Source organism: Mercenaria mercenaria, chromosome 7, assembly GCF_021730395.1.
Source record: "Mercenaria mercenaria strain notata chromosome 7, MADL_Memer_1, whole genome shotgun sequence".
Classification (NCBI taxonomy): domain Eukaryota; kingdom Metazoa; phylum Mollusca; class Bivalvia; order Venerida; family Veneridae; genus Mercenaria; species Mercenaria mercenaria.
Genome location: NC_069367.1, coordinates 16,304,544 through 16,328,445, shown reverse-complemented (window position 1 = coordinate 16,328,445; position 23,902 = coordinate 16,304,544). Strand labels below are relative to the sequence as shown.

At 36.1% G+C, this 23,902-nt stretch overlaps 1 protein-coding gene and 1 long non-coding RNA gene across 2 annotated transcripts; both read left to right on the top strand.

The window, feature by feature from the left end:
- Positions 1-7,891: 7,891 nt before the first annotated feature.
- LOC123556022 (cadherin EGF LAG seven-pass G-type receptor 2-like) lies at positions 7,892-18,048 on the top strand. Its single transcript, XM_053547053.1, has 4 exons — positions 7,892-7,937; positions 12,237-12,502; positions 16,156-16,719; positions 17,078-18,048. Exons 1-4 carry the CDS (start codon positions 7,892-7,894, stop codon positions 17,285-17,287), a joined length of 1,086 nt encoding a protein of 361 aa, XP_053403028.1. The 3' UTR covers positions 17,288-18,048.
- Positions 18,049-18,054: 6 nt separating this feature from the next.
- On the top strand, positions 18,055-23,275 carry LOC123554842 (uncharacterized). The gene is made up of 2 exons (XR_006687141.2): positions 18,055-19,424; positions 22,885-23,275. It is a non-coding gene; the product is annotated as an uncharacterized LOC123554842 (long non-coding RNA).
- The last annotated feature ends 627 nt before the right edge of the window (positions 23,276-23,902 follow it).

Below are 23,902 nucleotides of genomic sequence, written 5' to 3'. Positions count from 1 at the left end.
GTCCTTATGTAGAGATCCAGACACTTTGTTCCCAAGGTGATGTGAAATGGTGCGAAGTGCTGTGTATGTCTTCTGCCTTCACTCGACTAAACCACTACTGCATGGATCTTCAATATCTTTAATTAGTACTGGTAAGTATATCTTCTTTAAAGTTACTGTATTTAACAGTTTTCTAAAATGGATTTGTCCATCATTCAATTTGGGCAATACCATTTATAAGTCCCCTACTGGTTGAAAACCAGTTTCAGGGACTATAGGAATGCACTTTTCCATCCCTCATTCCGTCCATCCGCAATTTCATGTCCAGTCCATAACACTGTCATCCATGAAGGGATTTTAATATTACTTGCCACAGATGTTCCTCATGATGAGACAACCTGTTATACGCATACATGGTTTGCACAGGCCATGAAAAGTCCTTGAATTTGATGCCTACTCCTTGAAAACTACTTGAATTTTGTAACAGTGAGAAACTACTTGAAAACTACTTGAATTTAGGAAAAAACGTACAAAAGATGGCAAATAGTCCTTAAATTCGTCGGGTGCGAAGTGAAAAAGGACAAACATTATAAACGGACCAAAATAAACTAAAAAACGACGGAAAAAAAAAAAACCATTACCACCATTAGGGCCTACCACGGAGTCGGCGATAGTACGGTACGGTACTGTACTTTACGGGTTTTATGCTCTTTCAAGTAATTTTCACACTGTGTAATTTATCCGCGATGCGTTGAAGGTAAATCTTGTGTTACATTGTTTAATTTTGTCCTAAATTGGATTTAAGTTGGTTATTTCATGTCTCAGCAACAGTGACAGTGCGCCCATTTTAGTCCTTGAAAATGGAGGAAAACTACTTGAAAACTACTTGAAAACTACTTGAATTTTTTTTGGGAAGGTCTGTATGAACCATGGCATACACCGGACCCTTAGCTTAAAGGTAAAGGTCACAGTTGGAGGTCAAAGGTCAACAGGGCTTTTCTCCTGTCCGGTCCATAACTCTGCCATCCATGCAGGGATTTTAATATTATTTGGCACTAATATACCTCATAATAATAATATCTGTCATGTGTTTACAAATTGGATAGAAATATCCGTCCAGAGGGCACCTGTGCATTGGGCTGTAATGAGGCTTGCTGAATTACCGCGTATGCACAGGTGGCCGAGGGACGTATATTTCCATCCGATTCGTAAACACATGACTGATATTTTTTCTTGCATATTGTCTACATGTTAGCATTTTATTCTGGCAGATTATTTTTCTTGCACACCGTATTTTACAAATAACAGGTAGAAGTATTTCCTTTGTAGCACTCTTTCTTATAGTAGAGCGCGGGAAATTAACATCCGTAAGCAGATGAGACGTCATGTTGTTTTGCGTAACGCACAATAACAAAGTTCCACTTAAGTTTTATTGTTTGTAGCATAACGTTATGTTCTTATGTACGTATTTTGAATCAAGAAATATACTATACGGAACGGAGAGAAACTATCAAGGTACCTGCTTTTTTCGTATTTTTAGCTCACCTGAGCAATGCTCAGGTGAGTTTTTCTGATCGCTCGATGTCCGGCGTCCGTCGTCCGTCGTCTGGCGTCTGTCGTCTGTCGTCTGTCGTCCGTCGTCTGTCAACATTTAGCTTGTGTATGCGATAGAGGCTGTATTTTTCAATTAATCTTCATGAATATTGGTCAGAATGATAACCTTGATGAAATCTAGGCCGAGTTCGAAAATGGGTCATCTGGGGTCAAAAACTAGGTCACTAGGTCAAATCAAAGAAAAACCTTGTGAATGCGATAGAGACTGTATTTTTCATTTCTTCTTCATGAATATTGGTCAGAATGATAACTTTGATGAAATCTAGGCCGAGTTCGAAAATGGGTCATCTCGGGTCAAAAACTAGGTCACTAGGTCAAATCAAAGAAAAACCTTGTGTATGCGATAGAGGTGGTATTTTTCAATTAATCTTCATGAATATTGGTCAGAATGATAACCTTGATAAAATCTAAGCCGAGTTCGAAAATGGGTCATCTCGGGTCAAAAACTAGGTCACTAGGTCAAATCAAAGAAAAACCTTGTGTATGCAATAGAGGCTGTATTTTCAATTCTTCTTCATGAATATTGGTCAGAATGATAACTTTGATGAAATCTAGGCCGAGTTCGAAAATGGGTCATCTCGGGTCAAAAACTAGGTCACTAGGTCAAATCAAAGAAAAACCTTGTGTATGCGATAGAGGCTGTATTTTTCAATTGATCTTCATGAATTTTGGTCAGAATGATTGCCTTGATGAAATCTAGGCCGAGTTCGAAAATGGGTCATCTCGGGTCAAAAACTAGGTCACTAGGTCAAATCAAAGAAAAACCTTGTGTATGCGATAGAGGCAGTATTTTTCAATTGATCTTCATGAATTTTGGTCAGAATGATAACCTTGATGAAATCTAGGCCGAGTTCGAAAATGGGTCATCTGGGGTCAAAAACTAGGTCACTAGGTCATATCATGTAAAAACCTTGTGTATGCGATAGAGGCTGTATTTTTCAATTGATCTTCATGAATTTTGGTCAGAGTGATTGCCTTGATGAAATTTAGACCAAGTTTGAAAATGGGTCATCTGGGGTCAAAAACTAGATCACTAGGTCAAATCAAAGAAAAACCTTGTGTATGCAATAGAGGCTGTATTTTTCAACTGATCTTCATGAAATTTAGCCAGAATGATTACCTTGATAAAATCTAGGCTGATTTCGAAAATGGGTCATCTGGGGTCAAAAACTAGGTCACTAGGTCAAATCGAAGAAAAACATTGTGTATGCAATAGAGGATGTATTTTTCAATTGATCTTCATGAAATTTGGTCAGAGTGATTGCCTTGATGAAAACTAGGTCGGTTTTGAATATGGGTTATCTGAGGTCAAAAACTAGGTCACTAGGACAAATTAAAGAAAAATCTTGTGTATACGATAGAGACTGTTTTTTTTCAGTTGATATTTATGAAATTTGGTCAGGTTGATTGCCTTAATGAAATCTAGGTCGAATTTGAATATGGATCATCTGAGGTCAAAAACTAGGTCACTTGGTCAAATCAAAGAAAAAACTTCTGTATGTGATAGAGGCTGTATTTTTCATTGATCTTCATGAATTTTGGTCAGAATGATTGCCTTGATAAAATCTAGGTCGAGTTTGAACATGGGTCATCTAGGGTCAAAAACTAGGTCATATCTAAGAAAATGCTTGTTTTATCGCAAGAGACCAATTTTTTGGTCCAATCTTAATGAAAATTGGTCAGAATATTTGTTTCCATGAAATCACTAGGTCAAACATGTTTTACACTGTTATGGAGTGTTTCTTAGGTGAGCGACCTAGGGCCATCTTGGCCCTCTTGTTACATAAACGTATTAACAGTGCATGAACCAGTAGTTGTCGTTAACAGCACGAGAGTCATCTGGCATGTGGAGTGCCAGATGGGTTTTGCCGGCATGGGTAAAATCACCGGAAACGCCAGAGAAACAGAGAAACATTCAAGAATAAGATATGTCATGCACAACTTTCAGACCCCTAACTCAAAGGTCAAGGTCACGCTTGGCAGTCAGATGTTAACATGGCATGAACAGGGTCTGTTTTGTGTCAGGTCCATAACTCTGTCATTCATTAAGGGACTTTAATATCACTTGGCACAAATGTTTCCCATGATGAGACAACGTGTCGTGTGGAAATCCCGGGACCCTGGCTCAAAGGTCAAGGTCACAGTTGGAGGTCAAAGGTCAGCAGGACTTTTTTCCTGTCCTGTGTATAACTTTGTCATGTCAAACAGGATTTGAATATTACTTGGCACAAATGTTCACCACTATGGACCTGATCCCAAGGTCAAACATCATGGTCACACATAGAGGCCAAAGTTCAGTTACAAGAATGACTTTGTCTGGAACATTCCTTCTTTTTTCATGGAGGGATTTTGATGTAACTTGGCAAAAATGTTCACTAACATGAGACGGATTGTTGTGCGCAAGCTTCAGGTCCCAAGGTCAAGGTCACATTTAGAGGTCAGATGCCAAATTCAATAATGACTTTGTTCGGAGCATTTCTTCTTCATGCATGGAGAGATTTTGATGTAACTTGGCACAATTGTACACCATCATGAGACAGTGTCATGCACAGGTCTCTTCTTTAGAGTTACTTCCCTTTGTTGTTACTATAAAAAGCTTATATTCTAACTTTTTAGTCATTGGGAAAAATCGTGACCACTTTTCTGTAGTACAACATGTATGTTACATCAAATTTTGCCCGCCCGCTTAGCTCAGTAGGTAAGAGCGTTGGTCTACGGATCACGGGGTCGTGAGTTCGATCCTCGGGCGGGGCGTATGTTCTCCGTGACTGTTTGATAAACGACATTGTGTCTGCAATCATTAGTCCTCCACCTCTGATTCATGTGGGGAAGTTGGCAGTTACTTGCGGAGAACAGGTTTGTACTGGTACAGAATCCAGGAACACTGGTTAGGTTAACTGCCCGCCGTTACATGACTGAAATACTGTTGAAAAACGGCGTTAAACCCAAAACAAAAAAAACAAAAAACATCAAATTTTGAGGTTTATTTTGACCTATCTCTAACTCAGTTAAGGGTTTTTATGTGGACTTAGATTTTTTTATTTATTTTTTTTTTTTAAGATTAACTTTCCTTAGTTGTTACTATAAATAACTTATATTGTAACTTTTTTATAATTGACCATAGGGAAAAACCAAGATCACTTTTCTATGGTACAACATAATGTTACTTTTAACTTTAGGTATATTTTAAGGTATCTCTGCCTGGTAAGGAGTTCTTTTTGTGGATTCAGAAAAACAAAGAATTACAATAATTACTACACAACCATAGAATTAGAATTCCATTTGCAAATAGAGGTGGTAGTGTAAAGAAATTTGCTATGACGGGCATACATTGTGACATTCTGGCACTCTTGTTTTTTTAGCTCACCTGTCACATAGTGAAAAAAGGTGAGCTTTTATGGTCACCCTTCGTCCATCATCAGTCCGTCCGTCCGTCAGCAATTTCTTGTCTGCATGATAGTGGTTTCATTTATGATTTTATTTTAACCAAACTTGCACACAACTTGTATCACCATAAGATCCCGGTTCCTTTCTTGAACTGGCCAGATCCCATTATGGGTTCCAGAGTTATGGCCCCTGAAAGGCCCTAAATTAGCTATTTTGACCTTGTCTGCACAATAGCAGCTTTGTTTATGATTTGATTTTTACCAAACTTGCACACAACTTGTATCACCATAAGATCTTGGTTCCTTTCTGGAACTGGCCAGATTTCAGTATGGGTTCCAGAGTTATGGCCCCTGAAGGGGTCAAAATTAGCTATTTTGACCTTGTCTGCACAATAGCAGCTTCATTTATGATTTGATTTTAACCAAATTTGCACAAAACTTGTGTCACCATAAGATCTTGGTTCCTTTCTTGAATCGGCCAGATCTCATAATGGGTTCCAGAGTTATGGCCCCTGATAGGGCCGGAATTAGCTATTTTGACCTTATCTGCACAATAGCAGCTTTAGAATTAAATGATAAGTTAATGGTTAATTTCAAGCCATTATTTGGTATTGATAGTAGTTTCTACTGGAAATCAGTCATGAAGTTCTAGTAAAATTATCAGTCACAGCTGAGACTAGAAAAAATGTTTTGTTAAAACAAGGCCAGAATCACTCCTTGAGATAGTAATGCTTGTAACCTGAAAACTCAAAAAAAGAAGTCCTAGGTTCAAGCCTGACTTTTATTCTTGCCATATCTCATAATTAAAAAATTAAATTGGACTCATTTTTCATTTTAAGTAAATACAAGCTAAAATGAAACTGTGTAAAACATAAACAAAATGGAAATTGGACTTTTGTTGGAAAGTGGTACACAGAACAAGTATACAAAATTCCTTTCATAATATTTTATTATTTTCTGACATTACAGAATTATTTCACAATCAACAAAGACACCGGATGTATAACTGTGCAAAATCAGCCTGACAGGGAAACAGCTGAAACAGTTGTGTTTAATGCAATGGTTAGAGATATTCTGGCTTTAACAGGGCCAGGTACCAAGGAACAAACTGCTATAGGTAGTCTACCATTTTATGTTTAAAGAAAAAAGAATTAAAGAAATACCTGTCTTCAGTTTTTAACCAGGTTTTCAACGAAAACCTTAGTTATTAGATTGGGGTAGATGTCAGTCGGGCGGGCGGGCGGTGGCGGCGGTGTCAAACTGGTGTTTCCGGTCAATAACTTTTGTTTCAGTAAAGGTATTTGAATAAAACTTGGTATGTATGTAGCTTATATCAAGACAAAGGCTGGGATTGATTTTGGGGTTTCTGGGGTCAAGGTCAAGGTCACTGTTACTTAAAATAGAAAAAGGGTTTCCGGTCAATAACTTTTGTTTCGGTAAAGATATTTGAATAAAACTTGGTATGTATGTAGCTTATATCAAGACAAAGGCTGGGATTGATTTTGGGGTTTCTGGGGTTAAGGTCAAGGTCACTGTTACTTAAAATAGAAAAAGGGTTTCCGGTCAATAACTTAACTTAGGAATGAGCTATCATGATGAATTGTGATAGATAACTTCTTAAGTTGTTAGCTATGGATTGATTTTGGGTTTCTGATCATAGGTCAAGGTCTTGTTACTAAATAGTTAGGTAGGTAGGGTTAGCACACTTTACATGCATGGAGGAATTTTGATGATTGTTGCACATTGTTCACTTTCATAGACGAGTGTCATTGCAAGAACCAGTCCCTAATCTAAGGTCAAGGTCACACTTGGAGGTCAAAGGATACAAGAATGAAAACTTGTCGACATATATCTCATGCTAGAGGATTGATGAACTTGGCACAATTATACACATCATGAGACGAAGTGTCTTGCGCAGTTCCCTTCTTTAGAATTACTTCCCTTTGTTGTTACTATAAATAGCTTATATTGTAACTTTTTCATTACTAGACGTAGGGAAAAATCGAGACCACTTTTCTGTAGTACAACATGCATGTTACATCCAATTTTGAGGTGTATTTTGACCAATCTCTACCTGGTAAGGATTTCTATGTAGACTTACAATTTTTTTTTTTTTTTTTTTTTTTTTAAGATTAACTTCCCTTAGTTGTTACTATAAATAACTTATATTGTAACTTTTTTATAATTGACCGTAGGGAAAAACCAAGCCCACTTTTCTGTGGTACAACATAGTTGTTACTTTCTAATTTTAGGTGTATTTTAAGGTATCTCTACCTGGTAAGGAGCTTTTTTGTGGACTTAGAAAAACAAAAGAATTACAATGATTACTAAACAACCACAAAATTAAAATTACATCTGCAAATACAGGTGCTAGAGTAAAGAAATTTGCTTTGACGGGCGTATATTGTGACATTCTGGCACTCTTGTTTATTCTTATGATAAGTGTTGAAAACCTGGTTTCGTGGCATTGCCGCGTTTCTTGTTTGCAATATGTTTAGAGAAGTTAAGATATGGTTTTTAAACAGGTGCGCAGGCAGGTGAGCAGTGTCAACTTTTGGTTTCCTCTCAGTAACTTGTGTTAGAATTGACTTTTTGCAATGAAACTTGGTGTATAGGTAGCTTGCATAGAAATGGTGTTTTGAAATGCATATGAGGTCGCTAGGATCAGCTTTGCAGATCTTAGTATGTAGAGTATAAAAATGTGTACATTTATTATTGAGTTAACATTATTGTGTTTACTATTCCAGCAAGTATTACAGTTACATTGTAGGACTACAATGACAATTCACCAGAGTTCTTACCAAATGCCTCATACAGTTTGAAGATCTCCGAGGGTCTAGAGCCACAGTCTGAGGTTCTCAGATCCGAGACTCGAGACAAAGACAATAAATAACCAGCAGATCTCGTACCAGATGGACAAAGACCCAAACAACAACTTTATAGTAACAGAAAACTCTGGTAATGATTGATTTCTTGAATATGTTACGTTTTAAACCTTTTTTAGCTCGACTATTCGAAGAATAAGTAGAGCTATCCTACTCACCATGGCGTCGGCGTCACACCTTGGTTAAGTTTTTCGTACCAGTCCACATTTTGACAAAGTCTTTTGAGATAAAGCTTTGAAACTTTCAATACTTGTTTACCACCACCATGGCCAGTTATAGGCAAGAGCACATAACTCCATCAAGGATTTTGGCTGAATTATGGCCCCTTTTGACTTAGAAATCATGGTTAAGTTTTTCGTACCAGTTCATATTTGACAAAGTCTTTTAAGAATACATCTGCAATACAGGTAAGTAAAGAAATTGCTTTGACGAAACATTCTGGCACCTGTTTATTCTTATGATAATGATTAAAACTGTTTCGTGCATTAGCCGTTCTTGTTGGAAGATATTAACAAAGACAGGCAGTGACTTGTTCTTAAACATGTGCGAAAAGGCAGAAAACTGTGTATACACTTTAGAATTACTTTTGATGACAAGTGTTAAATACTTGAAATAATAAAGTGTCTTTAAATTTTAAACATACGGTCATTGCAATATTCGTATGTAGTTATGACAAATTTACCTAGTACCTACGTATATAAAACAGAAATAGGAAAACACACGATTTTACTCGGCATTACATACAATATCTAGATCAATACAATTAGTATGAGACAATTAATATCAAATAAAACTCTGTAGAATTTTAAACTACACTTTTGAAGATTTTAGAGATTCGAATTTTCAGTTTATGTAGTCCTACTCAACTGTTTAAGTCTTTGCAGGAGACGATCATGTCATTTCTACACATCAATGCATTGAAAGTCTTAAAATGACTGTAAATTGTAAATGTTATGCAGACATACACAAGATTGGTCATAGCCTTTTGATTCAAATCGGTATTTCGTCGTTTTTATTTTTAAGATAAAGCTTTGAAACTTTCAACACTTGTTTACCATCACCATGGCCAGTTATAGGCAAGAGTACATAACTCCATCAAGGATTTTGGCTGAATTATGGCCCCTTTCGACTTAGAAATCTTGGTTAAGTTTTTCGTACCAGTTCGTATTTTGACAAAGTCTTTTGAGATAAAGCTTTGAAACTTTCAGCACTTGTTTACCATCACCAATTCCAGTTATAGGCAAGAGCACATAACTCCATCTAGAATTTTGGCTGAATTATGGCCCTTTTTGACTTAGAAATCTGGGTTAATATTTTGTACCAGTTCATATTTTGACAAATTCTTTTGAGATAAAGCTTTGAAACTTTCAACACCTGTTTACCATCACCATATCCAGTTATAGGCAAGAGTACATAACTCCATCATGGATTTTGGCTGAATTATGGCCCTTTTTGACTTAGAAATCTTGGTTAAGTTTTCCGTACCAGTTCATATTTTTTATAAAGTGTTTGACATATGGCTTTGAAACTTTTATCACTTGTTTAGTATAATAGTCTCTATCTGTGGGAAACAGTACATAACTCTGTCATCTATTTTGGCTGAATTATGGCCCTTTTTGGACTTTGAAATTGGTTCTGTTTTCATACAAGTCCATGTTTTGTAAAAACTATTTGACATATGGCTTTTAAACTTTGAACACTTGTTTATCATTATGATTTCTATCTGTAGGCAAGTGTACATAACTATTTTGACTGAATTATGGCCCTTTTTGGACTTTGAAATTGGTTCATACATTGTCATTTAGTGCAAGACTTATCGAAATCAAAGAAATACAGGAACATTGTTTGTCTAATCTATTTATTTCTTTTGTCTGAATATCTGTGGAAATATTTTGACCCCATTCTTCAATCAATTCTTCGAATAGTCGAGCGCGCTGTCATCAGACAGCTCTTGTTTCATTAGTAAGAAGTACTATAAATTGAGCCATGCCATGGGAAAACCAACATAGTGGCTTTGTGACCAGCATGGATCCAGACCAGCCTGCGCATCCGCGCAGTCTGGTCAGGCTCCATGCTGTTCGATAACGGTTTCTGTAATTGCTATAGGCTTTGAAAGCGAACAGCATGGATCCTGACCAGACTGCGCGGATGCGCAGGCTGGTCTGGATCCATGCTGGTCGCAAACCCACTATGTTGGTTTTCTCATGGCACGGCTCATTTATTAATGATTTAACAGTGTACTCATTGCACCTTGTTTGTCCTGCATATACTTAGCTATATCTTTTGACCTGGTTTTGCATATAGTTTTGTATCAACAAGAGCACATGTTATTTTTAACAGCGAAAGTACTTTGTATTTCAGATTGAATTGAAAGTTGAATTTTTCTTCCCTTGGTATCTTGAAATTGTCAACAAATTCATCTTACATGTATTTAGTTTGAACATGGTTGCATTGAAAGAGAAATACTGGAAATAATAGCAAATCCTTATCCCTTAACAGTTTCCACCATGAGATGTAATGTTTTTCTTTTTAAGATTACATAGTGGAAGCCTACCTAATGTATCTTTGTACCCCCCGACAACAAAGTTGTAAGGGGGGATATACTGGTTTCAGGTTGTCTGTCTGTCTGTCCATCCGTCTGTGTGTGTGTCTGTCCGTCCGTAGACACAATCTTGTGCGCACCATCTCTCCTCATCCCCTTGACACAATTTAATGAAACTTCACACAAGTAATCAGTAATAACAGTAGTTGTGCATGGGCATGTTAGGTTCTTTCAAAAAAAAAAAATTGAAGAGTTACGGGACTTTGTTTTTTGTTACTTTACTATATGCATAGACACAATCTTGTGCGCACCATCTCTTCTCATCCCCGTGTCACAATTTAATGAAACTTCACACAAGTGATCAGTAACAACAGTAGTTGTGCATGGGGCATGTTAGGTTCTTTCAAAAACAAAAATTGCAGAGTTATGGGACTTTGTTTCTTTTTAACATACTATGTACATACAGTCTGCATATGCAATCTTGTGCACGCCGAATCTTCCGAACCCTTGCACACAATTTAATGAAACTTCATACAAGTGATCAGTACCAACCCTAGTTGTGCATGGTGCATGTTACGTTCTTTTAGATAAATATTCTGCGAAGTTATGGGACTTTGTTTTTTGTTACTATATCCCGGCACAACCAGTTTTCAACCGCTTAACAAGTTTTCTGTGCAGTTTTGTACAAATGCAAGTCCAAATCTTTGGTTTATTGTCTAACACTTTCTATCAGCATAAGTGCTGTAAAACATACCATTTAAGTTTCAAGTTTTTAACTGATCGAATCCCTGGCAGGATGATTTTGAAAGCCATCAGTAGGAAGTCATGCTGAAAATTTACAACCTAAATTCGAACACAGGTGGTATTTTCCTTCCAGCAAAATGAAACAGCACTAAACTTTTACTGTAGTTTCATTGCAACATGGCAAACATAATACACCCAAAATTCAAGTCTGGCAACAAACACTAAAACCAACATGGCAGATCAATATACTGTAGGTACACTTGCCTAAATTGGCACCTAAATTACAGGGGGTAGGGTAAAGTAAATGGCAGCCAAAAGTTAGTGCATTATCTAAAGAACTATATCATGTGCTCAATTACTCAAGAGAACCAGGGTGTCACATCTGCTACATTGATAGCTGTCAAATATGACAATGTATTATATAATCGCTAAGCTTTTGTCACTCCAAATATTTCAAATTGCTTAGAAAATGAAAAAATTGTTGCAAGGATAGGCATCATGATTGCATTGTCAAAATAATTTAATAATAATATGCTTCACAATTCTGGCAGTAAGCATGTGTTAAGCAATAAACATTTAATGCAAAAGATATATAAATACTGATATTGGCTTAAGCAAGAATAGGTAGTAGACAAGGAAAGATGCAGGTTTTTTTAGTAATAAGAAAAACCTCATGAAAACATAGTACTAATTTTCTAAGTACCAAAACTGAAGGCAAATAGGTTCCTAACATGTTCTGTCTCTGCTGTAAACAGTGAAACAATCACAACTGATAAATTTGGCTTGTAAAGATTTTTATCATACAAAGTCCTAGGTGGTTGAAAATAGGTTGTGTTTGAAAATAGGTTGTGTGGGGATACTGTATACTTATAGTCTATATACATACAGTCCACATAATTATGCAATCTTGTGTGCGTCAAATTGCAGTTTACTGTGTCAGTGCATGTAGGGGGTACATTCATCACCTTTAGTGATAGCTCTAGTTATTTTTGTCTTAAACAAAACTAATGGGCAATTATTAGTCTTCCTTAAAAAAAAAAAGGCTGTAAATATTACTGGTTTTTTTTGGTTGTTTTTTTTTTTCAGGTATTTTAAGACTGAACAAGGCTCTAGACAGAGAGGAAACTGACGTCTTGGAGGTTACAGCTATGGACAATGTTGATCCCAATCGAACATCTACAGCCACTGTCCTTATCCATGTACAAGATATCAACGATAACACGTCAGAATTTACCCCATACAATCTCAATTACAAAGTGAAAGAGGATGCTGAAGTTGGTCAACCCATTGTTACAATCTCTGCTTCCGACAAAGATTTAGGAGAGTATGGAAAAGTTGTCTATAGCTTTGATGTCAGTAATGATGACGATAAACTGAAAATAATAGACTAACTGTAAGTTCTTTATATATTGTATTGTCCAATTTTCTATAAAATTTTATGAAGCCATTGAAGAATTTATTGTATGCATCACCTTATGATTTTCAATGAAGTTTCATGAGGAAATTCCAAAAATTATTGTATGCAAGAGTTTGATAGCACGAAAATCTTGTTTTAAATAATAAGGATTGGTTGAGTTAGAGAATTCATCATTAGCAGTTATATATTAATAAATTATGTCTCCCACCACACAGTGGTGTGGGAGACATATTGATTTACTCCAGTCTGTGTGTGTGTGTGTGTGTGTCTGTCACAAAGCTTGTCCGCACTCTAAGTCGACCATTTCTCATCCGATTTTCACCAAACTTATACAAAATGTGTTTGACCATAAGACCTCAGCCAAGTTCGATAACTAGCCAAATCGGTCCAGGCGTCTTAGAGTTATGGCCCTTGAATTACCAAAAATCAGTCTTTTTACTCTTGTCCGCACTCTAATTCGAATATTTCTCATCCAATCTTCACCAAACTTAAACAAAATGTGTTTGACGATGAGACCTCGGCCAAGTTTGATAACTAGCCAAATCGGTCCAGGCATTTTGGAGTTACGGCCCTTGAATTATCGAAAAATCGGCCTTTTTACTCTTGTCCGCATTCTAAGTCGAACATTTCTCATCCGATCTTCACCAAACTTGAACAAAATGTGTTTGACCATGAGACCTCAGCCAAGTTCGATAACTAGCCAAATCGGTCCAGGCATTTTAGAGTTACGGCCCTTGAATTACCGAAAAAATCCATCTGTTTACTCTTGTCCGCTCTTTAAGTCGAACATTTCTCAACCGATCTTCACCAAACTTGAACAAAATATGTTTGGCCATAAGACCTTACCCAGGTTCGATAACTAGCCAAATCCACCCAGGCACTTTTGATTTATGGCCCTTGAATTACTGATTGGATCCACTCATCCAGACCATCTAATTGGATCCACTCGTCTAAAACATCTAGAGAAACTAACATTTTTCATAGGGGCAGTTGTGGGAGACATGCGCTTTTCTCAAAAGCATCTCTAGTTAAGTTTGATTACGTTGGCAGTGTGGTTTTTGTTTTGTTTTTTCTCTTCATGCTTTTACCTCTTCCCCTTTTAGTATTAATTTAAACTTTGGTTTCCTATCAATAACTTTGTTTTTGGTTGACATATTGAAATGAAACTTGGCATGTAGATTATTTGTAGTGAGACCAAGATTGAGTTTGCATATAGGTTCAGTGGATTCAATGTCACTGTCATTTAAAATGGAAAAAAAATATTTCCCCTTGGTAACTTTAGTTGTACCCCCCGACAACAAAGTTGTAAGGGGGGGTATACTGGTTTCAGGTTTGTCTGTCTGTCCGTCTGTCTGTCTGTCTGTCCGTCTGTCCGTAGACGCAATCTTGTGCGCACCATCTCTCCTTATCCCCTTGACAGAATTTAATGAAAGTTGTAAGGGGGGGTATACTGGTTTCAGGTTGTCTGTCTGTCGTCTGTCTGTCTGTCTGTCCGTCTGTCCGTAGACGCAATCTTGTACGCACCATCTCTCCTTATCCCCTTGACAGAATTTAATGAAACTTCACACAAGTGATCAGTACCAACAGTAGTTGTGCATGGGGCACGTTAGGTTCTTTTAGAAAAAAAATTTGCAGAGTTATGGGACTTTGTTTTTTTGTTACTATACTATATATATACATAGACACAATCTTGTGCGCACCATCTTTCCTCATCCCCTTGACACAATTTAATGAAACTTCACACAAGTGATCAGTACCAACAGTAGTTGTGCATGGGACATGTTAGGTTCTTTTAGAAAAAAAAATTCCAGAGTTATGGGACTTTGTTTTTTTGTTACTATACTATATACATAGACACAATCTTGTGCGCACCATCTCTCCTTATCCCCTTGACAGAATTTAATGAAACTTCACACAAGTGATCAGTACCAACAGTAGTTGTGCATGGGGCATGTTAGGTTCTTTTAGAAAAAAAATTTGCAGAGTTATGGGACTTTGTTTTTTTGTTACTATACTATATACATAGACACAATCTTGTGCGCACCATCTCTCCTCATCCCCTTGACACAATTTAATGAAACTTCACACAAGTGATCAGTACCAACAGTAGTTGTGCATTGGACATGTTAGGTTCTTTCAGAAAAATTTTTTTTGCAGAGTTATGGGACTTTGTTTTTTTGTTACTATACTATATACATAGACACAATCTTGTGCGCACCATCTCTCCTCATCCTCTTGACACAATTTAATGAAACTTCACACAAGTGATCAGTAACAACAGTAGTTGTGCATTAGTTGTGCATGGGGCATGTTAGGTTCTTTCAGCGACAAAAATTGCAGAGTTATGGGATGTACATACAGTCTGCATATGCAATTTTGTGCGTGCCTAATCTACCAAACCCTTGCACACAATTTAATGAAACTTCACACAAGTGATCAGTACCAACCCTAGTTGTGCATGGTGCATGTTACATTCTTTTAGATAAATATTCTGCATAGTTATGGGACTTTGTTTTTTGTTACTATACTGTAAACATACAGTCTATATATACATACAGTCCACATAATTATGCAATCTTGTGTGTGTCAAATTGCAATGTACTGTGTCAGTGCATGCGGGAGGGGGGGGGGGGGGGGGGGTGTACATTCATCACCTTTAGTGATAGCTCTAGTTTGGGTTGATGTATTTGAATTTCATACAAAGTCAGTGTGGTCAAGTCAGAACTTAGAAAAACTTTATATTTGAGCTGTGCCATTGGAAAACCAGTATAGTGGCTTTTCGACCAGCATGGATCCAGACCAGCCTGCGCATCCGCGCAGTTTGGTCAGGATCCATGCTGTTTGCTTTTAAAGCCTATTGGAATTGGAGAAACTGTTAGCAAACAGCATGGATCCTGACCAGACTGTGCGAATGCGCAGGCTGGTCTGGATCCATGCTGGTCGCAAACCCACTATGTTGGTTTTCTCATGGCATGGCTCATTTATCTGTGTACTTTAGAGTTTGGTCAGTTGTAACTTTTATGGTTTTGAACAGATTTGTAGTGGTTAAAATTTTAGTCCTGACTATACCTCTTTTCAAATAAAAAGTCATTTAGATGCAAAAGGGAAGGGTGACATTTATAAAAAAAAATGAAAATAAAATTATTGTCATCAAAAAGATCTTTTCCAGTTTATATGTTTAGTTAGGATTGACTTTCTGTCCCAAAACTTGGTATATAGCAAGCGTATATAAAGAATTGACTTTAGATTTTATTTTGGGTCACTGTTTTTATAAATAGATATAAACAGAAAAAACTGTACATACCTGAAATTTGGAATGACCTATTGTCTCAGGACTTTCTTCGTAGATAGCTTTTTTTTTGAGACAAAACTTTGGGTTGTATTTTGGTTACTCAGGTCAAGATCTAGTAAAATAGAAAAACAGTTTCCACAAACAATGTAAACCTGGTTTAGTTGCATTGCTGCATTTCTTGCTCATATGTTTAAATTGTTTTAAACTTTGCCTGAAACAGTACATTCTCTGAAAAGTTCTATTTAGAGCTATATTGTTTCTGTGATAGTAGTCACCTTTCTTTGCTTATTTTACAGGGAATAATATCAGTGGCAAAGAAACTAGACAGAGAAACCCGTAGGTCATATACTTTATATGTGACAGCAGCAGATAACCCAGATAATCCGAACAACCAGAGAACCAATCAGACAAAAGCAATCACTATAGAGGTGGAAGATGTTAATGATCCTGAATTTACAAACATTGATGAAAACACACGTGCTTCAGTTCTGGAGAATGCCTGGGACCCAAACAAAGAAAGGCTGGCTGTCTTCTCGGTGTCAGCAGAAGACAGGGATGTCGGAGAAAATGCTAGACTGGTTTACACAATTTCTGCCAATGAGACTGTATCTTCTCTCTTCACTATTGAAACTGTGTCAAGGACTATTGGAGGGGTTCCAAAATATTTTGGTGATATCCGAGTAGCAAGCAACCTTTTAGGAAATGTTGGTGACTTACACTTGAACGTAACAGTTACAGATCAAGGAGTGCTGCCAAGGTCAGCACAGACTGGATTAATTATTGTTGTTGAAGACATGAATCTACATCAGCCTGTCTTCACAAGTCCCACAGGGCCGAGTGCAGAAATCAATACTAACGAGGTGAGAATGATTTTTGATGCGATTGTTAACCTACAAATTACACCACCCACAGCTTGGTAACCTACATACTACACCAACCACTGATTGGTAACCTACAAATTACTGCTACCACTGTTGTGATAAAACTGAATTAGATAACACATACTTACACATGTGTATCTTGAAGAAATCTTGTCAGTCATTAAATTGTCTTTAACGGAATACAGAAATCCATTCTGAAGACAAACTGGTAAAAATTAATTTGCTAATTTACGTGTAGAGTAGAAATATATTTATATATATATTATTCTACTAAAAGTACTGTAACAGGGCACTGATATGACATGAACTTATCTCGGGTTAATTTTGTTCTTTTTAGAAAAATCCAGTGGGATCTACAGTGTTCCAGATTGAGGCTACGGATGAGGACCACGGTCGCCATCGATGGCCCTCTTGTTACTTTGTATATAACTACAACCAGAAAAAAAAAAACTTAGGGGATAGAAATTGTTTCCATAGCTGTGCTGTGACATACCAGTTTGAATTATTTTACATTTACAAGGTTATTTTTGAGTTAAAAGTTTTTTAAAGTGACCTTTAGTGTCCAGTCTGTTATGGTTGATTGAAATCAAAAGTCTAAGTAATGTTAACTTAATATCCACAGTATTTTTTTTTTTTTTTTTTTTGGTATATCCTATTAAACTATTAAATGAAATACATGTAACATTGACACAGTGTGGAAGAAAACTGCAAAGTGAAGATCACAATTTTTAGCTCACCTGTCACGAAGTGACAAGGTGAGCTATTGTGACCGCTTGATGTCCGTCGTGCGTAGTGCGTTGTCCATCGTCAGTCGTGTGTCGTCCGTCAACAATTTCTAAAAAAATCTTCTTGAAAACCAAACTTCACATGAAGGATCCTTGGGTGCCCCCTTTCAAAATTATTCAAAGAATTGAATTCCATGCAGAACTCTGGTTGCCATGGCAACCGAAAGGAAAAACTTTAAAAATCTTCTTCTCAAAAACCAGAAGCCCTAGAGCTTAGATATTTGGTGTGAAGCATTGCCTAGTGGATCTCTACCAAATTTGTTCAAATCATGACCCCGGGATCAAAATTGACCCTGCCCCAGGGGTCACTTGATTTTACATAGGAAAATCTTAAAAAATCTTCTTCTCAAAAACCAGAAGCCCTAGAGCTTAGATATTTGACATGTAGCATTGCCTAGTGGACCTCTACTAAAATTATTCAAATCATGACCCCGGGGTCAAAATTGACCCCGCGCCATGGGGTCACTTGATTTTACATAGATTTCTATAGGAAAATCTTCAATTTTTTTTTTAAATAAACCAGAAGGCCTAGAGCTTAGATATTTGACATGAAGCATTGCCTAGTGGACCTCTACAAAAAAATTTCAAACATGACCCTGGGGTCAAAATTGACCCTGCCCCAGGGGTCACTTGATTTTACATAGGAAAATCTTCAAAAAATTTCTAAAAATAAACCAGAAGGCCTAGATCTTAGATATTTGACATGTAGCTTTGCCTAGTAGACTTCTACAAAATTTATTCAAATCATGACCCCCGGGATCAAATTGACCCCACCCCATGGGGTTACTTGATTGTACATATGGAAATCTTCATAAATTTGCTTAAAATAAACCAGAAGGCCTAGGTCTTAGATATTTGATACGTAACATTGCCTAGTAGACTTCTACAAACTTTGTTCAAATCATGACCCCCGGGATAAAATTGGCCCCGCCCCAGGGGTTACTTGATTGTACATCGGAAAATCTTCCAAAAAATTTCTAAAAATCATCAGTTTGACATTTGAAACATGTAGCTCATATTACTCAGGTGAGCGATCCAGGGTCATCATGACCCTCTTGTTTTTATTATTATAATAAATGTTTACAATGTTTTAGATTGTCCAGGGAATCTTTATGTATGATTGTATGTGATGTAAATGGACTACATCATGACAAAATGTACTCTATGACTCATTGATGTTACTTCATAATTATCAAATGGTGTCTTAGTAATTTTCAAGTCCATATTCTTTATTAAATTTTTGTGCAGTAACATGATTCCCTTGATGTGGTGGATGCGTAATGGTAATCAGCAGGTCCATTACCTTTATACCAGTTTTCTGTTGGAGAAAGTTTATTGCACAACCACGGAGGGAATGGGTTTGAACTTGCTTGGGTCAAGACCATTTCTTATCACAAGTCCAATACAAGTCTTTCCTTGAAGCGGACACGGGTGAAATGAAATCAAGTTACTGACATAAAGATAAAATTATATAAATTTGTCAAATACAAGTAAATATTAATTCAAACATCTTGAAAGTGTTGTTGCAAGAAACCTTTTTGTCATGATGAGGTTCATATGCCTGAAGGGAATGAATCAAAGGATGCCTTAATTAAAACAATGCATTTTTGCTCATCGACTCACACCTTGTTATATATATATAAAAAAGAAAAACATCCAATGGGTTTCCTCTTTCTGTATTTCTGTCTACCTACCGGTTTCATATCATAATCATCAGGGCAGACATATAAAAAATGTGTAGTTGCTACGCAACGTCACGTGTACGCAACGTCATTTTATGACGTCATCAATATTTGTTTAGTTTTGGCTTAAATATATCAAAAAAGTAACGTTCCTTAGACAACCTAGATGAAACATTATTATTATGAAATTTATAAAAAGGAAAAATTAAATACTGTGGTAGGTAGACAGAAATACAGATAGAGGAAACCCATTGGATGTTTTTCTTTTTTATTTATTATATACTTGTCCAGGAGTAACTTTTAATATTTTCTATTATATATAATATATATATATATAATTGAATGTAAATATGACTTATTTATTGTTTTTGACTGTTAAGAATCATCAAAACATTATGTCTTTCTGAGTTTCTACCTGTCCAAATAGCATTTAAATGTTGCATAATTGCTGGCAACTTAATTGTTGCTGCTAGGAAATGTATTCTGCACATGTACAAAGCAGAGACAAAACTGTTGTTGTCAATATTCGCCTACCTCCTGTGACCACAGACTGTGTTGTAATGTGACAAAGTATAAATATATCATATTGTTGAATATTCAATAGAATAATGGGAAAAAAATACAAAATTTGCAGTTGTCACCTTAAGCAGAACCATTTGGGCAATATTCTTAAAATACAATGTATCATTTTATTCAGGAATGTGAACATTTTGTTACAAAAAAAGATTTAGATCTTGCGCAATTTAGGAATGAATTTGTAGGTAAAACTAAAGAATGAATGTGAAAAATAATTAATGGAATTACAGTTTTAAATTTTTCAAACCAGGGTTTGTTGTTCTTTTTAATGTGACGGCATATTTGCCATACCTGCATGCCTACTTAGATGTCTAAAAGTAAAATTAAAAATTAATGTTCTGTGATCGAATCTCGCCACTAACATGTACTGTGGTGTTTTTGATATGTTTTCACTTCACATAGAAAACTGTTATGTTATTGACTATGAATTAAGATTTCATATGAAGTAGAAAATAGTGCAGTGTGTTATGTTTCAATAATTGAACATACATGTATAATGAAATGTTAGAAGATGTGATGTTATGATATTACAAAGACTGTGATATATTAAGCTTGTTTAAACCAAAGGTTTATAGAGCACTTGTAGTCAGCATTTGTCTGAAAACATTATGTGTACTGGACAAAATTTTGTATGGGTTATTATGTTATTAATTGGAATAATTTCATTTCAGTTGAGTCTGAATTTGTTTACGTGTGCATCGCTTTACAGTTTTTGGTTACCCTGTATTTCTTGAATGAACAATTAAAAATTATTTTGCTATATTAATAATAATAATAATAATGACTTTATTTATTGAGGCAACACAATTAAGCATGCCCAATCTTCCAATTGAGCCTCAAAAGTATGTACATTATTTACAAGTAGTTTACAAATACAAAATTGACAACAGAATGATGACAAGACATTCTTGCCTACCTAGTGGGGAAAGTATACATTTATCTGAGCACGCGCCAGGGATAGATATTCCTATCTTTCCCTAGGGAAAAACCTTGTCTAAAATAGCGAGCACTAAGGTGATGTCACATTGTACTGGCACTGTTGTTACATCATAAACTTTATAAATAATGTCAGGAAATAACCAAATTTATTTGTCTCCACAATCTATTTTGAACGTGATAGGCAAGAAAAATGATCTAACATGTCTGCCTGTGTAAGACAGCTGTTTTCCCAACCCTCGGGACAGCATGGATAAAAAGCCTCTCTGACGCTCGGTTGTCACTCAGGTAGGGAAAACCCCGTCTTACACAGGCAGGCATGTAAGATCCTTATAATCTAAGCATATGTTATGTTGTTCATTTTCTAGTTTGTCAAATAGGATCTTTTGAACTGCTCAAGAAAGTTAGAATTTTTTACTTCAAGAGGTAATGAGTTCCAGATTTTCAGTCCTGAATATTCAAGGGATATTATACAATATAAGCTCCAAGGAAAAGTAAAAAATATAAAGATGTAATACAAAATGTTGTAAGTCCATTGGCCATGATTTGTTACCAAAATTACTACAGGAGTTGGTTGCAGCTTATGCTGTACAGGAGTTGGTTGCAGCTTATGCTGTAGCATGGGCATTGTTCTTGACGGATTTATTTTCGTTGATATTTACAAATAATGCCACTTAGATAGAAAAATCAACAAAGTGCGTTTGCGACCAGCATGGATCCAGACCAGCCTGCGCATCCATGTAGTCTGGTCAGGATCCATGCTGTTTGCTTTTCAAGGCCTATTGCAATTAAAGAACCATTAGCGAACAGCATGGATCCTGACCAGACTGCGTGGATGCGCAGTCTGGTCTGGATCCATGCTGGTCACAAATGCACTATGTTGGTTTTCTCATGGCGCAGCTCAAATAACTGCCACTTGTAAATTCAGAATATTCATGAATCATGTCCTGAAAATCAAACACAGGTTTCACAAATTCTTTATGCAACTAAAAACTTACTAAAAACTACACGAATTGCACTCTGTATTACTATCTACATGATTAGATAAGTGCATAAATGTAGCTCTATGTTGATACACAAGCTAGAATTCCACCAGGCTTTCTTTATACAAGTGATAGTAATTGTTTGTTTTATCATTAAGAAATTGTTTCGAATTTACCTATTCCTGTATCTATGTATTTAAGGGACTTTTGACAAATCGTCTTTTTTTTTGTAATCCTTGTTCATCTTTGTTCATTTTCAAGTATCTGCTAGCTTTTTATACTGTTTTACATTCTGTCACACAGAATTGCCTCAAATTTTAGTCTGCAAGATTATCATACATCATTTGTTTAATGTGATTCGTTTGTATTAGTTAATTTATAGTATTATTTGAAAAAGACTATAATTTTCAATCTGAACACATGTGTTCAACAATGCTTCATTTGTTTACTCATATTGTAGACATATCATTCATGACCATTATCATTGGTTCTAGTCAACCTGGTTTGTCTTGCCCCCAATTTAACCTTTACCCTGCTAAATCTCTAAGATGGACTGGACCATCATTCAGTTTGGGCAGTACCACATATTATTTAAAGGGATGTTCACTGAAATTTTACAGACTGAATTGCGAACTGTGAGGACCATGATCAGCCTGCACAGACGTGCAGGCTAATCTTGGTCTGTACTGGTCACAAAGGCAGAATGACTTGCCACCAGCAGGCTCAAGGTTGAGGATGTTCAACTATTTTTATATGATGTCAGACTTTTGAATTGTATGTTTTTGTGTAACAAATGAAAATCTGCATTTTGCCCCATTCTATCTCCTTTTCACAAACCTTAATTGTTAGAAAAGAAAAGAAGTTTACATCAATTTTGTTGGTAATAAAAAGAAATGTATATGATTTGACACTGTTAAAGGCACTGGCCTCCATATTTTGGCTAAAAGTGGACTTTCTTTAAAATTGAACTTTGATCTTTAATATGAACATTAGAACATGAGTTTTTATTTATAAACTGTCTTAAAAATGCCAGTTCAAGAAAGAAAAAAAAACATGCCCACATTGGGAATTGAAACCGGGGTCACAACAGTAATAAAGAAATTTCCTGCATAATGCTTGACTAATGCACCACAGAGGAATACATACTTAACGATTGTTAAATATAAAGATTTATAATTACAGAATTGTGTGATCAATGGCCAATCAGATTTTGGATAGCACTTGTTCTTTTTGGGAGGTAATTGATTTATTTGCTTCTTTGCCAGATGATTTGGTTGATTTCTTTATTGATACATGTACATGTTTCTGTTTCAAAATATACAATTTTAAACATTTTTTCTATTCTTTCTTATTTCAACAAAAACAAACGCAAACCTATCCTTAATCCATATTTAGAAAGGGTTGTTTTATTTTTAGATGTTGCTAATTATAAACATGATGTAATGAAATATCAGTTGGGTTATATTTTATGGTTTTGTACAATTTGTTCATATGTTATGTTGTTTTTCTTTGAGTACATCTAGCGATAGAATTATCATTTGTAAAAAAATAAAATAAAGATAAATACATTTTATATCTCTTGTTTTTCTGAGTTTCTCAAAAAATTACCTATCAGGAACGGGTCCTTTTTGTGAATTTATGAAATTACATGCAGGAATTGTCAAAAAAATAAAACAACACATATTGAAGATTGGGGAGGGGGTGGGGGTAAGGGGTAAGAGTGAGCAATTTAAATTTACTCGAGTAACATTTCCTTTAGGATTAAATAATATTTTCATAAATGTTCGTAACTAATTGTTACCACCTTTTATCTCTAATTTAAGTATTACAAAAATGTAATTCTGAAAGCAAAAAGACAATGTTTGGTGGGCAGACATTCGGCAGTTCAGATCGGATGTTTAGCTGGACGCCATAATGACTTTTGATGTGGTGGGGCAGGAGTCCACCCTAACAACATTTGACCATACATATTTACCAGGGCTTCGGAAATTTGCCGGTTTGTCGGTTTTGGACCGATTTTTGACTTTTCAGACCGATTCGTGAAGTGAATAAACGAAAAAAATCGGTCCCGTAAAAATGGAGAAAAGTATAAATTTGGGTCTGATATCTCAATACACGACCACGGAAGACGGACAAAAACCCACCCAGTGATTTTTACATAGGCGGACAAAAACCCACCCTAAATATTTTTCAGGCGGAC